Genomic DNA, 14110 nt, shown 5'->3' on the forward strand with positions numbered 1-14110 from the left:
GTTGGCTAATTTAGCATTTTTAATTTACAACTTTCATCTTTATTTTTCTCCTCCATGCCCTTTTCCCTCAAGTGATCATAAAGGAACACAATTGATTTAAGCAGCATGGCCCCTGGGAGTCCGACATCTCCAGCTGCATCACATGACCATACTGTGTCGACACGCTGACATCTGTCACTTTCAATTACAGATTACTCTGATGTTATTTTGTCCCCCCCTAGATTATTTCAGGATACAACGCCAATAGCCTGCAGGGCTCATAAACCTTGTTGAGCAGCATCAAGCTCCATTTTAATGGATGCGGCTGATGCTATTATCCTGTGCTAACATTAGTCAAAGCCCAACAGCAGATTGTAGACACTGAGTGCCTCAGGTAATAAGGCCCTGTGAAGAACAAAGCCAGTTAATCTCCTTTACTGCATTTTACTACTACTAGGCATAAATCTTGCTAATCTGCTCATATTAAGTGATTACAGGGCTCCCTTAAATTGGGGGCTGACAGGTAATAAAATAAAAGTAAACAGCATATTCCAAAGGCTTAATCTCATTGTGGGAAGCTGTGCAGAAGAGTGCAGTATGTATATATGTGTGTGTGTGTGTGTGTGTGTGTGTGTGTGTGTGCACGTGTGTGCATGTGTGTTTGTGTATGTGTTTGCATGTGCGTAAAAAACATCTATTTCACAATGTTTTGCTTTAATCCATAGTACTTGCTAGTACAAAATGGCACGAAATGAGCAATGACTGTAAGCAGTGCTCCTGTATCAGGTATGACAAAGCCACTGACAATTAAATCAGAGAGTCATGGTGCATCTTCAGTCCAGGACACAATGTTTGCAAACATGCTGTAAACAATGAGACAAGTGAATCATTGTGGAGAAAAATTGGTTGAAACCAAACTGCAAAATAATTAAGTAAAGAATTTCATATAAATAAAGCATATTTTTTTACAGAAAACAAAACAATATTAACCAAATAAGAAACTGAAGAAAGTGAGATTATTAGTATTGTTGTTAGGAAAAGGTTTGCTTGTCTGTGCTTCAGTAGAGAGGCATGCAATATTGGAGACTACAATATTTCTCACAAGTCACTTAACTTGTGGTGTTCACATTATATGGCACACCTGAGCTCATAGATAGGGCAAGGACAGCCCAGAGAAACACTCTCCTACTAACACCCATTCCCAACCATGGAAAAGATGCAAACAGTGTGGCAACATACACTGTACACTGGAAGAGAATACACTAGGGGACATTTCATTGTAATTATGAATGAAGAATGTAATACATTTTTCTGTCTCTTACCTTTGTTTTTCCAATCTGCCACTCGGTACTGCTGGTGTCATAGAGCTGGAGCAGACTGGCACACTTCCCCTTCAAATCTTCAGGAAAAGCCAAGTCCTTCATGAGCACTTTGTATCTAAAGTTGAGGACAGACAGTGTGTCACAGTGTGTTGATCGCAAGCGCAGCCCTCGGCACACTTTGCACTTTAATGGAACTGACTAACTATAGCTGGGGTAGTTCGTAGAGCTTACTTATTGAGTGGAAACAAACAAACAAACAAACAGAAGACGAAGAAGAATAATCAGTGACAGTTCAGGATTCTGTAAGAGCCAGCTGCTCTCCTGGCTGCACTGTATGTATGAGAGGTGAGAGGGGACAGGCAATAGGGGTCACCTGATGCAGAAGTCCTGAAAGGGTCTCCTCACTGGGAAGCCAGCCTTCCGGATTCTCACCGTCTCCAGCATCCCTGAATACCTCAGCTGATTTAGAACCACGGACTGGTCAAACTGGTCAGGCATCTATGCATAGAAAACAGAGACACAAACTATCACCTTGGACCTGACTCGGAAGAACAGTACTGCAAACAGAAGTGAAAAGATTAAGTGTTAAATACAACTGATTTTCCCTTCACTAGCACTGACTGATGTCAACATCATGGTGCTTTGAGCACAAATTCAAATAATCTGTAAATCTTAAAATGAAGGGGAATTTGAGGAACTGAACAATAGGCATGAGACTGGACACTAGATTTTGTTAGGCTTTTGGCATTGATATAAAAAAACATATAACACTCAATAAAAACATAATGGGCAAATTTAATTTACAGAAAGTAGTGGAATTTGTTGTTTCATGAAATTGGACGCATTGAAAAGGTTTAAATAACAAGGTTAAATGAACATAAGCACCACTACACTGAATCGTGGAAAACCGCTATATACCTTGTTCAGAAGCAAGACGTCAAATATCCCAATTAACATCTACCCCCCCACCACAAAAAATAAATTCAACCATGTCACTGTGGCAGATTATCCAAAAGACTTGAAATACTTCAGATGTTTCTGAAATGTGACACATTCTATCGAGATCCTTTCACTTACAGTACAAAGGAGGTGCACCAATCAGAAGGCTGAAATTAAAGCGGAAGACTAAGGGACAACAGAACCACTGGGAGCTGAAATCTTGAGTAGAGCAGAGAGACATTTTCAAAGGAAACTATTCTTTTGTGCCTCCTTTCATATCGGGGTCCCCTTGACGAGAATGCTAACCCCAGTGGGTGGTGTGTATAAAACAAGTCCCTTTTCCCCCTAAAAAAATAATAATTTCTCTGCCATTAAAGGTCACTGCTGTCAAACTCCTTCCACATGTTGCCCTGAAGTAATGAACTTAACATACTGGCTTGTATTGTAAAGGGGTCTTGAATGTCTGCCCAAATATGACATTAGCATAATATTAATTTGCATAATGAGTGATGATTCCTGCAACAGAATAGGAGGGTCAGAGAGCAGCTTTTTTTTTTGGAGGTTGTAACTGCTACCGTTTCTTTTATTCATATTTTGACCGCACCATTATATGAGTGTTCAGGCTAACAAAGGGGGCCCTGGATTTGGAAATGAGGAGGAGAAGAGAGCTTTGTTTGGCGAAAGCAGTCATTCCCAGGAGGATATCGGCTCAGTTGTCAGTCACTGTCACTGAGTCGCCACTTTCAAAGGTGAAAGTTAAGAAAGGATTACAGCTCCCTCTTTCTATTAAAAAAACAGGATAACTGCATTATAAATTGTTAGTTTCCCCGCTCCCCCCCCTTTTTTTAATCATAGGGATTGTCAGTCAGTAATGGGATCAAACTGTTATCACTCCAGAACTCTGATTCCATAAATTAAACATTACAGCTTTACCTCCTGCCCCAGGCCATCTTTACCACATATGTGCCTTTCTGTAAAGTACAAATTGTGTTGACTGCTTTTTGCTTGGGAGGTTAAAGAAATACTGTCCTTGCTGTTAGGGTGCAAGGCAGCGTGACTGAAAAGTGTCAACATGCTGGGGAAAGAACACATCCTCTGGAGTCGTCAAAATAAACAATGGGTTCCTCAGTTTAACTTTAGAGCATCACAAAACAAATTAATTGTAGTAGCACTAGTAGCTGTAGTAGACATAGGAGTTTTATGCTCATATCATTGTATTAAAGGTAGTATCACTGACTTTGTGGACTGAGCTTTTATGGGACATTCACAAAATCATATGTTCCACGCAAATTAAAACATAACTTGTCATCTTCAGTATCAGAATGCAGTACAGAATGAAGACTGAAAGAGTGAATAAAAAGGACAACTATCCAAACTGCAACTACACACATTCTAGAACATGCATCAACAGATGTTTACTATTCACAATAATAATAATAATCATAATAATAATAATACAAATAACAATAGTAATAGTAATAATAATAATAAATGCTGTACCTTGCCTAGCAGTTGTAAAACTTCTACAATAAATGTATTTACCATGATTAATAGAGGACCCATCCTGGTTTATAGCTTACACAATAACATTTTACAAGATGAAATGGAATGATACATTGCTCACTGAAAACAACATCACCTTCTTGAGTTAACGGCAAACATTTGTTTTACTTATAGTGTCCTACAGAGTACTTACAGTGAGATCCCTATGAACACAGTAGCTACACGGTGACTTACTGCATAACCTAAAATCTCTTCACTCTGTTGGGGGATATTAAATTACTAATCTTGAAAGCAGAGAATGAGAGAAGAAAAGTCTCCCAAATAGATTAAACTGCAGTATTTCTAGGCAGAATAACAATACATATGTACATGCATGCATACATACATACATACATAAAAACATACAGACATTTAAACTTCTTAAAGACAGCTTCACTTTATCAACTTGTAGAAAACAGTATAAAGTCTCTTTAAGTAACAAACACAAGCCCAAATCCTACCGGCCTGCAGGTTGAGTATTTCATTCCTGTTGTCTGCGCTCCAGTCTAGTTCCATAAGTGGGAGAGAGCCACAGGACTAACCTCACAGTGCCCAGAGACACACAAGTGCACTGAACGATGCACAGAGCTCCAGTGCGCTTTAAAAGCGAGTGGTTGCCATGGAAGCCACATCTCACACTGAGGCTAATTTGTGCAGGGCACTTGTAAGCCCTGTGGGGAGGAGGGGAGAAGCAATAGGCCAGCAACTGTCTGGACTCACTCTGCCTGCCCCAATGCAACTTCACACATGGAGAATTGCCAGCTATTATTATTTATCCATTAATTCATGTACTGTTAAAGCACAAGACTAACAATGTAAAAGGCACATTTTTTTAAATTTCTCAAAGTCACCACTGAAAGAGGGAAAATGTTAAAATGGAAATGGGCCGGACACATTGCAAGAACAAATAAAAGATGGATTAAGAAAGCAATCAAATGAATCCCAAGCAATTATGAAATACCTATAAGACATCCACTAAACACATAGGAAGATGAAATAATTAACTTTGCAGGCATGACATGGAAAAGGGAAACCTTTCTGGGCAGGCCTTCATCCAGTAATGGATCGATATAGGCTGATGATGATGATTATGGTGATATATATATAGATATACTGTATATATATTGATCAATTAAGGAGGTAAGGAGAGGACAGTAGGCCAAATTAAATTAACCATACAGGATGAGTGCATTGGAGTTTTCATTTTCATTTTTAATTAAACTTAATTGGCAATTAAAGAATTAATACCTGAATCACTCCAAGAAATGAATGCTTATATCATATTTTTCATCGTAACTTTCTTCCTTGTTTTTAATGTGACATAGTAGATTGGGTATACATTTGGTGCTAAAAAATAAAACTCTTTGATTTTAAATAAAATAAATACACAGGGTTGACAGTGTTCTCTCAGGGTTGCTATAGTATTACTTGTGTTTGCAGCCCTTTAGTAGTATATTGACGATTGAGGATTATTGACTGATGATTGCAGCAACACTTTGCAACCAGTCATTGGAGGAGGTATTTAACATATGTTTGTATAATGGTACCTATAATGGTTGTTTTCTTTTTTCTTTTTTTTTTCTTTTCACTGTCTGAAGCCTTCTGAGGCAACTTGTTGTAAGGGGTGCTACAGAAATATTTCATTCAAATATCATAAGCTGGAACTCTTTGGATGTTTTATACCCTGCTTGAGTAAAAACAGTCCTTTCAGGTGGGATTAATAAGTAACATTAACTTTCTCCTTCAAAGGAAGAAGATGAAGAAAAAAGCTTGATTCATTGAATTAAGAGGGCAGGGCAGTGGAGACCAACAAGTAGACACAAGATATATTGAGCAAAGTGTCTTACAGAAACTCTAAATGTGATTCAGTTCATCGGGTGTGTTGATGCAGGTGATGTATGCAGAACTGGATTTGAGAAACATGGCTGAAGTCCAATAGCTTTAGAACAGCAGGTAGATTAATCTTATTTAATTAATTCCCCTGCCCCCCCACCCAGTATTGCTCTGGAGAAAAAATACAATACATATAATAACATGTATCACACAGCAGCCTGGAGGAAAATGACCTTTTTTATATTTCAATAAAGTGTCCTCTTTCACAATACCACTATGGTTCGTATTTGTTTTTCCTATCTCTGAGTAGCATATTGACCAGCATTGGGAAACAGCAGTGCTCTTGTAATATGCTGCTTTTGTGACATAAAAGCATTGTTGATGGGCCAGCCCACAGGCTACACTGTACTCAAAGACACATAAGGGCTGACACCAATCTATAATGATTGCCATTTATCTTTTTCTCTAGGTGGTCATAATACAGCGAACACTCTCTGCTACACAGAGATTTATGAGCAGTTTCGAAGCAAGATGGACAAGTTAAAAAAATCCTTTGAAAGAATCCAACCATTGGTACACAATCTCACAATCCATCTTTTCAGTGATGGCAAAGAAACTAAAATGCCCTTCTATATTTGGCAAGTTTACATACAATGATTCACAGGATAGTTTTTTTATTATGTATCATCAAGACTGAAATCTTGAATGTGTTTCCATTATATATATATATATATATATATATATATATATATATATATATATATATATATATATACACTCACCTAAAGAATTATTAGGAACACCATACTAATACTGTGTTTGACCCCCTTTCGCCTTCAGAACTGCCTTAATTCTACGTGGCATTGATTCAACAAGGTGCTGAAAGCATTCTTTAGAAATGTTGGCCCATATTGATAGGATAGCATCTTGCAGTTGATGGAGATTTGTGGGATGCACATCCAGGGCACGAAGCTCCCGTTCCACCACATCCCAAAGATGCTCTATTGGGTTGAGATCTGGTGACTGTGGGGGCCAGTTTAGTACAGTGAACTCATTGTCATGTTCAAGAAACCAATTTGAAATGATTCGACCTTTGTGACATGGTGCATTATCCTGCTGGAAGTAGCCATCAGAGGATGGGTACATGGTGGTCATAAAGGGATGGACATGGTCAGAAACAATGCTCAGGTAGGCCGTGGCATTTAAACGATGCCCAATTGGCACTCAGGGGCCTAAAGTGTGCCAAGAAAACATCCCCCAACCCATTACACCACCACCACCAGCCTGCACAGTGGTAACAAGGCATGATGGATCCATGTTCTCATTCTGTTTACGCCAAATTCTGACTCTACCATCTGAATGTCTCAACAGAAATCGAGACTCATCAGACCAGGCAACATTTTTACAGTCTTCAACTGTCCAATTTTGGTGAGCTTGTGCAAATTGTAGCCTCTTTTTCCTATTTGTAGTGGAGATGAGTGGTACCCGGTGGGGTCTTCTGCTGTTGTAGCCCATCCGCCTCAAGGTTGTACGTGTTGCTCTTCTATCAGCTTGAATCAGTCGGCCCATTCTCCTCTGACCTCTAGCATCAACAAGACATTTTTGCCCACAGGACTGCCGCATACTGGATGTTTTTCCCTTTTCACACCATTCTTTGTAAACCCTAGAAATGGTTGTGCGTGAAAATCCCAGTAACTGAGCAGATTGTGAAATACTCAGACCGGCCCGTCTGGCACCAACAACCATGCCACGCTCAAAATTGCTTAAATCACCTTTCTTTCTCATTCAGACATTCAGTTTGGAGTTCAGGAGATTGTCTTGACCAGGACCACACCCCTAAATGCATTGAAGCAACTGCCATGTGATTGGTTGGTTAGATAATTGCATTAATGAGAAATTGAACAGGTGTTCCTAATAATCCTTTAGGTGAGTGTGTATATATATATATATATATATATATATATATATATATATATCTTTTATTTTTTTTAAATTAGTCCTATAATAATTCAAAAACCCTCCAAGAAATGCTGCCAACTATAGCTTCACATTTTGGATACGAAACAAACAAACAAACAAACTGGAATTACCATCTTAAGTCTGAACTTCTTTTCGAACCATGTGTTGTACAGTCTTTTAATTCAGTTAAACAGAGTATCACAGAGGAACAAAGACACCAGTGTTTCTGCAGAGTTAACTTCATGAGGGCAAGTGAGGTTGGCTGTTGGGGGGGTTAGAAAAGAAGAAGGCACAATGGAAAGATCGTTGTAGCATTCAAAGACAGAATCACAGCATTGTGCTTTTTGAAACTGTGTAATGGTGACGTGTATGCAATACTTCAATACAGGCCATCAGCGAGGGCAGGGACAGAAACAGATGGGAATTAAATCCTGCAGGAAATATCAATACATATTGACATGATCAGGGCTTTGATTTCCCCCAGCACGTTGCAGGCCCCAGAAAACAGCTGCCAGAACCACTCCAGCAAAAATGGGTAGAGGGCAGGGGAAGCCTGTGTGTCTGGCCATCAGAAGCTTGTCACAAACACCCCAGGTCAACGTATGCTTTCTAAACCTTAATAACAGTCTTTATATCCATGCAAATGCTCTCATGTCATAGTAGTGTGGTGTGACTATATGTTGTACACAAAGTAATATACATTGCTTACAAAGTACTATAGCCAACCTTGGGTAGGTCTCCTTGGATAAGAGATATACCAAATAAAAAATAAGTTATAAGCAGTTATTATTAGTTATAATTATAATATCTCAAATTGTATTTATTTATTTTACATGTGTTTGTGCACAGTTATTACAATTCAGAATCAGAACTTTTCAGATCAAGAGGTTCTGCTAAGAATTTGTGTGTTTGTGTGTGTGTGTGAATTCCAAGGCCAGCTCTGACCGCCCCTGCCCCTCATCAGTGCAAACAGGCAGAGACCGAAGCAGACCATGTTCTCTCAAGAAAGACCCCAGCTGAGGACTCTCCATGACCCTCCTCCACACTTGTGACTGACACCCCCCATCACACATACCCCAGCCCCCCCACTGTTCCCAAAATCATCCTTTTCACAGCCCTTGCCTCCCCTAATCAAAATTCAACCAGGTTGCCAAGGGATACCGAATCTTACCATGAAAATGGTGTTAAGCACTAATTTGAGGGCCAGCTGTCCTCCCCACAGACTGCCTGGCCTGTTAGCCTTTAGTAGGGATCAGGGTCGCTATTGTTTACGCACAGGACGTGTGCCTTGAACACAGTCTAATTCACTGCAAACAAAAGCAGGCAGTTAAATAGCCGCCACCTGCAGTAAGCACAGAGGGGCACAGAGAGCTTTCTACTGTCTCTGGACAGAAACCAAAGACAAGGACTTTCTTTGGTCAGTATTAGTCAGTATTGTTGACATGAGTTTGGGCCACCCTAATTCTGACACTACAACTATGCAGTGATTTGAGCCACGTTGCATGAGGAAAAGCAGCACAAGACTGAAAGGGTACTGACTGTCCAGTCTCATGTGTACACAACTGGAGCTTCCTCTGCAGACCTGCGCTGGGGAAGTGGCTATGGGAACCCTGCCAGAGCTCCACTACTGCCAATATTTGATAAGTGTAAATTAGCAGAGCCCGAGACCAAATTCCCCCGTATGGCGCCTTGTTGCTAGGTAACGCAGGGTCATGGCAAAATCCAAAAGGCCGAGCTGTTCCCATCCTCCGGTGAAGCGTCTGTGATCGGCCAAAAGGAAGCAGTGTTTGAGTTTGTAATTATGGCCTGGGCAGGGGAGGACTGGCTTGGGAGGAAGAGCTTAGGAGAGGGAGGGACGGGGATGCAGGAGGAGGGAGAGAGATGGAGAGGGAGAAGCAGAGAGAGCGAGAGAGAAAGGAGTAGATAAGGAAGAAGGAGGGGAAGGAGAGCGGGAAGAGAGGGGGAGAAAGAGGGGGAGAGAAGGAGAGAGGGAAAAAGAGAGGGCCTGGGAGAGAGAGAGGGGCAGAGAGGAAAGGAAAGGGAGAAGGAGGGAGAGAGCCTGAAAAAGATTTCTATGTCTATTTACAGGTCTCAGCTGAGATTCATTAGGTGTGTTCAGTGAAGAGTTCGGATTTTGTCATATGAAAATAGGAACTCGGCCACTGACAACACAACAGGACTACAGGAAAGGCTCAGTCTAGCATACAAAGCAATGAAATAAATCACAATATACATATAAATATAAATACATGTGTCTATAGTTAGGTGTGTGAAAACAAAAAAGGCTGTGAACTGGTTCATTAACTCTTAATCAGCATTATGAAATGAATTAATCAAATGACTTGTTCCAATTTTTTGGGATGCAATGAAATGAATGCCTTGCCTTGAAAACATGTGTGCATGTACCTTAATAATCCCAGTTCCACTACTAATACTAACTACTGCTACTAAACCTGCCCTGAATTACAACTCATACCCAAATCCTAAAAAAAGGATATTAAAATACATATATATTTTTTGTTTAGAAATATTGATGTCCCTAGGTTCTGATCTGTTAATCTTGAAAAGCCAAACCTACAGGAAAGCAATGTGCATTTGGGAGCCCTTCCCTCCCTTCCTCGTCTCCCTGTCGTTGGGATGAACAAGCCACAACATGCCAACCCTCCTTACTGGGCCAACGACTGCAGCTATAGAGGGCTTTACACCCAATTCACAGCCATTGCTCAGCCAACATACACATTCACTTTGGGAACTACACATAAGCTCCACTTCTACGACTATAACCAATTTTGTCACATTTCCCCAAGTCCACAAAACTTTTCTGTGCATTAAAAAAGCACAATAGTTTTAATTTGTAGTTACCGCTCTTTTGAGATACAAACTTAAACAGCCTCACTTAATAAACAAGCCAGCAACTTATTTGAGTGCTCTCTGGCAGGCAAAAGCTGTCCTTTCATTAGTTAATAAAAACACTTTATACAGTATACACTTTATCTCAGATTATACTCACCTGGCTGTTTCTCACACAACATGAGTTTTCATCCAACATTTTCTTAGTGCCATTAACCCCTCCAGAAAAGTGGTAAGAAGTCTGAAGGTTCAGTAGCAACACCTGCCTCAATATATAGGTTTAGAGTTATAGCCCATATCCTGAGCTTTAAGATTGTGCAGCCTGATTCAGTACAAGATTCACCCCTCTTCCGAGAGAGCTGGTATTTCAGGTCTTTCAAGTGATCTCACGTTGGCTCCTCCAGTATAGTTGGTTACTGCTGCTGCAGCTACTCTTACTCAAAAGATGTCATGCTTAGCGAGGGGAGTGTGTTTTGTGTGTGTGGGGGGAGGGGGGTGATTCGAGGTAAGCGATTATTTTTAAAGAAATCTGAAAAAAAAAAAAAAAAAAACTTCAGCTGCTCTTTCAGAATGAAACTATTTTAACTGTTTGGGCATTCCTACACACAATAGAGCTACAAGCTGCTGCACTGTTTAAGTTAATAGTCGACACTAAAGGAAAGAGATTGTGAAGTCTAAACGGAGGGGATGAGTGAGAGCGAATGTAAAAATGTAGCTGGAATGGAGGGTAAGATATCCACAACATCCTCTATCAAGGACATTGGCTAACTGATTTCCAAAAGGCGGGATATGTTTTCTGGCAGGAGTGTAAGTAACACAACTGTGCCTATTTGACTTGACTATTACCCCTATACACACCAGACAGGCTGCATTTACAGAGCTGCATCTGAAACCTTTACAGCTGAAATGGACTTCTTGGGCACTCGCTGAGTCAAAACCCAAACAGCTGAAGGAACTGTTAATTACAACAGAGCCTCGAAGGGCTGTTATTAACAAAGAATCTAAGTACATAAAACGTGAGAAAAACTAAATGTTCAGACAGTTGGTAATCCCCATAGAGACAATGCCATTTGAAAGCCTGCTTGAAATTATTTAAAACATGTAAATTACAGGCTCTGTGAGTGCTATGTATACCCTACGCAAACTCCATTTCTTGTGTGAATCTCTACTGTAAATGGTTATTATCATGAATGGCACGGAAAGGTTTCACAGTCACACTGTGCTACACAAACTGTGTGCCTAGCGAAGGCAGGTGGGGAGTCTATAGGCTAGTGTGGTGTGTGCAGTCAGACCCCCAATTCGATTCGAATCGCACAGTCCCCGCCAACAGACGCCAAAGGGCTGGTCCCCTGATGAGGAGGTGTTTGAGTGTCTGCCTAACTATAAGGGAGTGATGTTATCTAGTGTGATTTCCAGACAGGTTGTTCTTTACAGATGTTCAGGAAACATGGTCAAGCAACATGTTTACACGTCCTGCTGAGCTAACTGCAACAACGAAGAAAATCCTCATGAAACTGCATGGTGCGGTACAGATAATGACACAGCGACTATTACAGAGTCACGTGAACTTATCTTTCATGTGTCTCTATGGGACCAAAATCTTGTTTGCACTCCCTCCTGCCCACAGACTTCTAGCTGCCACTCCCTGACCAAAAGGCATCTTCAGTGCGATTCTCACTGCATTGCAGAAAATCTCACTTCTCAGAATGGAGACACAATCTGATGCTTACTGCCTTCAAATGTATGTTGGGCCAAAATCTGGTTAGGTCTGTTTCTCATGGATGGGTGTCAGTGGAAAGGGCGTGTTTATTAATGCAGTTAGAGAGGACAGACGGAGAGAGCTGTGATATACCAGTGACCATCAGTGACTTCCACAAAGGCTTCTTGACTTGTGTAGCCTGGTTCAGGGGAAGTGCATTAGTTCAGCACAGTATAGGTTATATATACAGTCATCTCCCAAAATTATTGACATCCTTCATAAAGATGAGCAATAAAGGTTGAATAAAATAACACAGGTAATTAGCATGTTATGTTATGCTCAAAAATATGAGAAAACTATATTCTTTAATACTAATGGGTTTGGCATTGAAAGAAGGATTTGTATGTAGAAAAGAACTTCATACACTGTAAAATATGGTGGTGGATCTTTGATGTTATGGGTCTGTTTTGCTTCCACTGATCAATGGCATCATTAACTCTACCAGGTACCACAACATATTAGCCAAAAGTTCCCTCTGACAAAGACCCCAAACACATCAAATCCACAAGGAAATGGTTCATTGACCACACAAACAACATTTTGCAATGGCCATCTCGCTGAAAACCTGTGGTTTGAATTGAAAAGAGCAGTCCATAAGCACAGAGTGAAGGATATCAAGGATCTGGAAAGATTTTGTATGGAGTTCTAAGATCTCTTCCCAATGTGTTCTCGAATCTCTTAAACATTTTTTGAAAATGCCTGAGTGCCATTATCCTTGCAAGGGAAGGTTGCACAGCAGAAAGTACAAGGGCATTTTTGGAAATAAATGTATAATTTGTAGGATGTGTAATCACTTGAATCACTAATAAAGTACAATAAATTCCACATGTTGGAAAATTGCACTAAAACTCATTACCAGAACTGAGTATTTTCTACTCATCTTTATCAAGGGTACCAAATAATTAAAAGTAATATTTAAAAAACATATAAATAAAATATCCTTATAAAGTACTGACAAAAATAAATAAAAGGTGTCATGAATCTCATACACAAATTAAATCATTACTCTGTGTAAAACAAAATTCTGTCCATTCCACTATGTGTATGTGTGTGTGTTGTGTTTTCAATTTTTGCCATTTAAATCATTTAACCTTTCCTACTTGTATTTCAGGTAAACCTTTTTCAAAGCAGATCAATATCCTGATGGTACAGTTTGTAGTACCATCTAGTGGTGTGAATTGGAAGTGTTTAAATAAACTGTCAGGTTTTCTTCTGTGGACTGGAAAATGACTTCTCTGAATATCGGAAACAATACCAAAGTGTATGATTTTGCTAGAGAGTAAAGGTTAAATTAATCTCTGGGTGGCATTAAATATCAGAAATGAGAAATGGATTCCCAAAAACTAAAACACTCATTGCAATGGCTTGTCTGACCAACCTGCAGATTGCATAAGAGTTTTGCTGTCACTATACCACTCTCAAGGTGTATAAAGGGACTAGCAGAATTAAAAACAAACAATCACCTGGGCCAGATGGTATATTTCCAACAGTACTTAAAGAAATGAGGGAAATGATTTATAGGCCACTAACTCAAATATTCCAAATGACACTTAGAACAGGGGGTGTGCCAACTGACTGGAAGACAGCAAATGTCATACCAATCCACAAGAAAGGGGACAAAACTGAGCCAGGAAATTACAGACCAATAAGTCTCAAATGTTAGAAAAAGTGATTAGACAGAAAATAGGAGGAGCATCTTAATGAAAACCATATTCTTGGAGATAGTCAACATGGGTTTAGACGAGGCAGATCATCATTACTAATTTATTAGAATTTTTTGAACACGCAACTGCAGCTGTAGATCATGTGAAAGCTGTAGGCATTCAGGGTAATGTAAGATGGATTATGAACTGGTTGATGTCTAGGAAACAGGGTGTCGATTAGAGGAGTTGCTTCTAACTGGAGTGAGGTTGTTAGTGGAGTTCCA

The 14110-nt window shown here is 39.9% G+C and overlaps 1 protein-coding gene across 1 annotated transcript in view; it reads right to left on the reverse strand.

The window, feature by feature from the left end:
* Positions 1 to 14110, reverse strand: part of myo10 (myosin X) — a 132191-nt gene that overhangs the window by 25519 nt on the left and 92562 nt on the right. The window contains exons 20-21 of the mRNA XM_066687486.1: positions 1675 to 1799; positions 1302 to 1416 (exon numbers count right to left, since the gene is read on the reverse strand). Coding sequence (XP_066543583.1) covers positions 1302 to 1416; positions 1675 to 1799 — 240 coding nt within the window. The remainder of the gene's footprint in view (positions 1 to 1301; positions 1417 to 1674; positions 1800 to 14110) is intronic.

This window comes from Amia ocellicauda, chromosome 2, assembly GCF_036373705.1.
Source record: "Amia ocellicauda isolate fAmiCal2 chromosome 2, fAmiCal2.hap1, whole genome shotgun sequence".
Taxonomy (NCBI): Eukaryota; Metazoa; Chordata; class Actinopteri; order Amiiformes; family Amiidae; genus Amia; species Amia ocellicauda.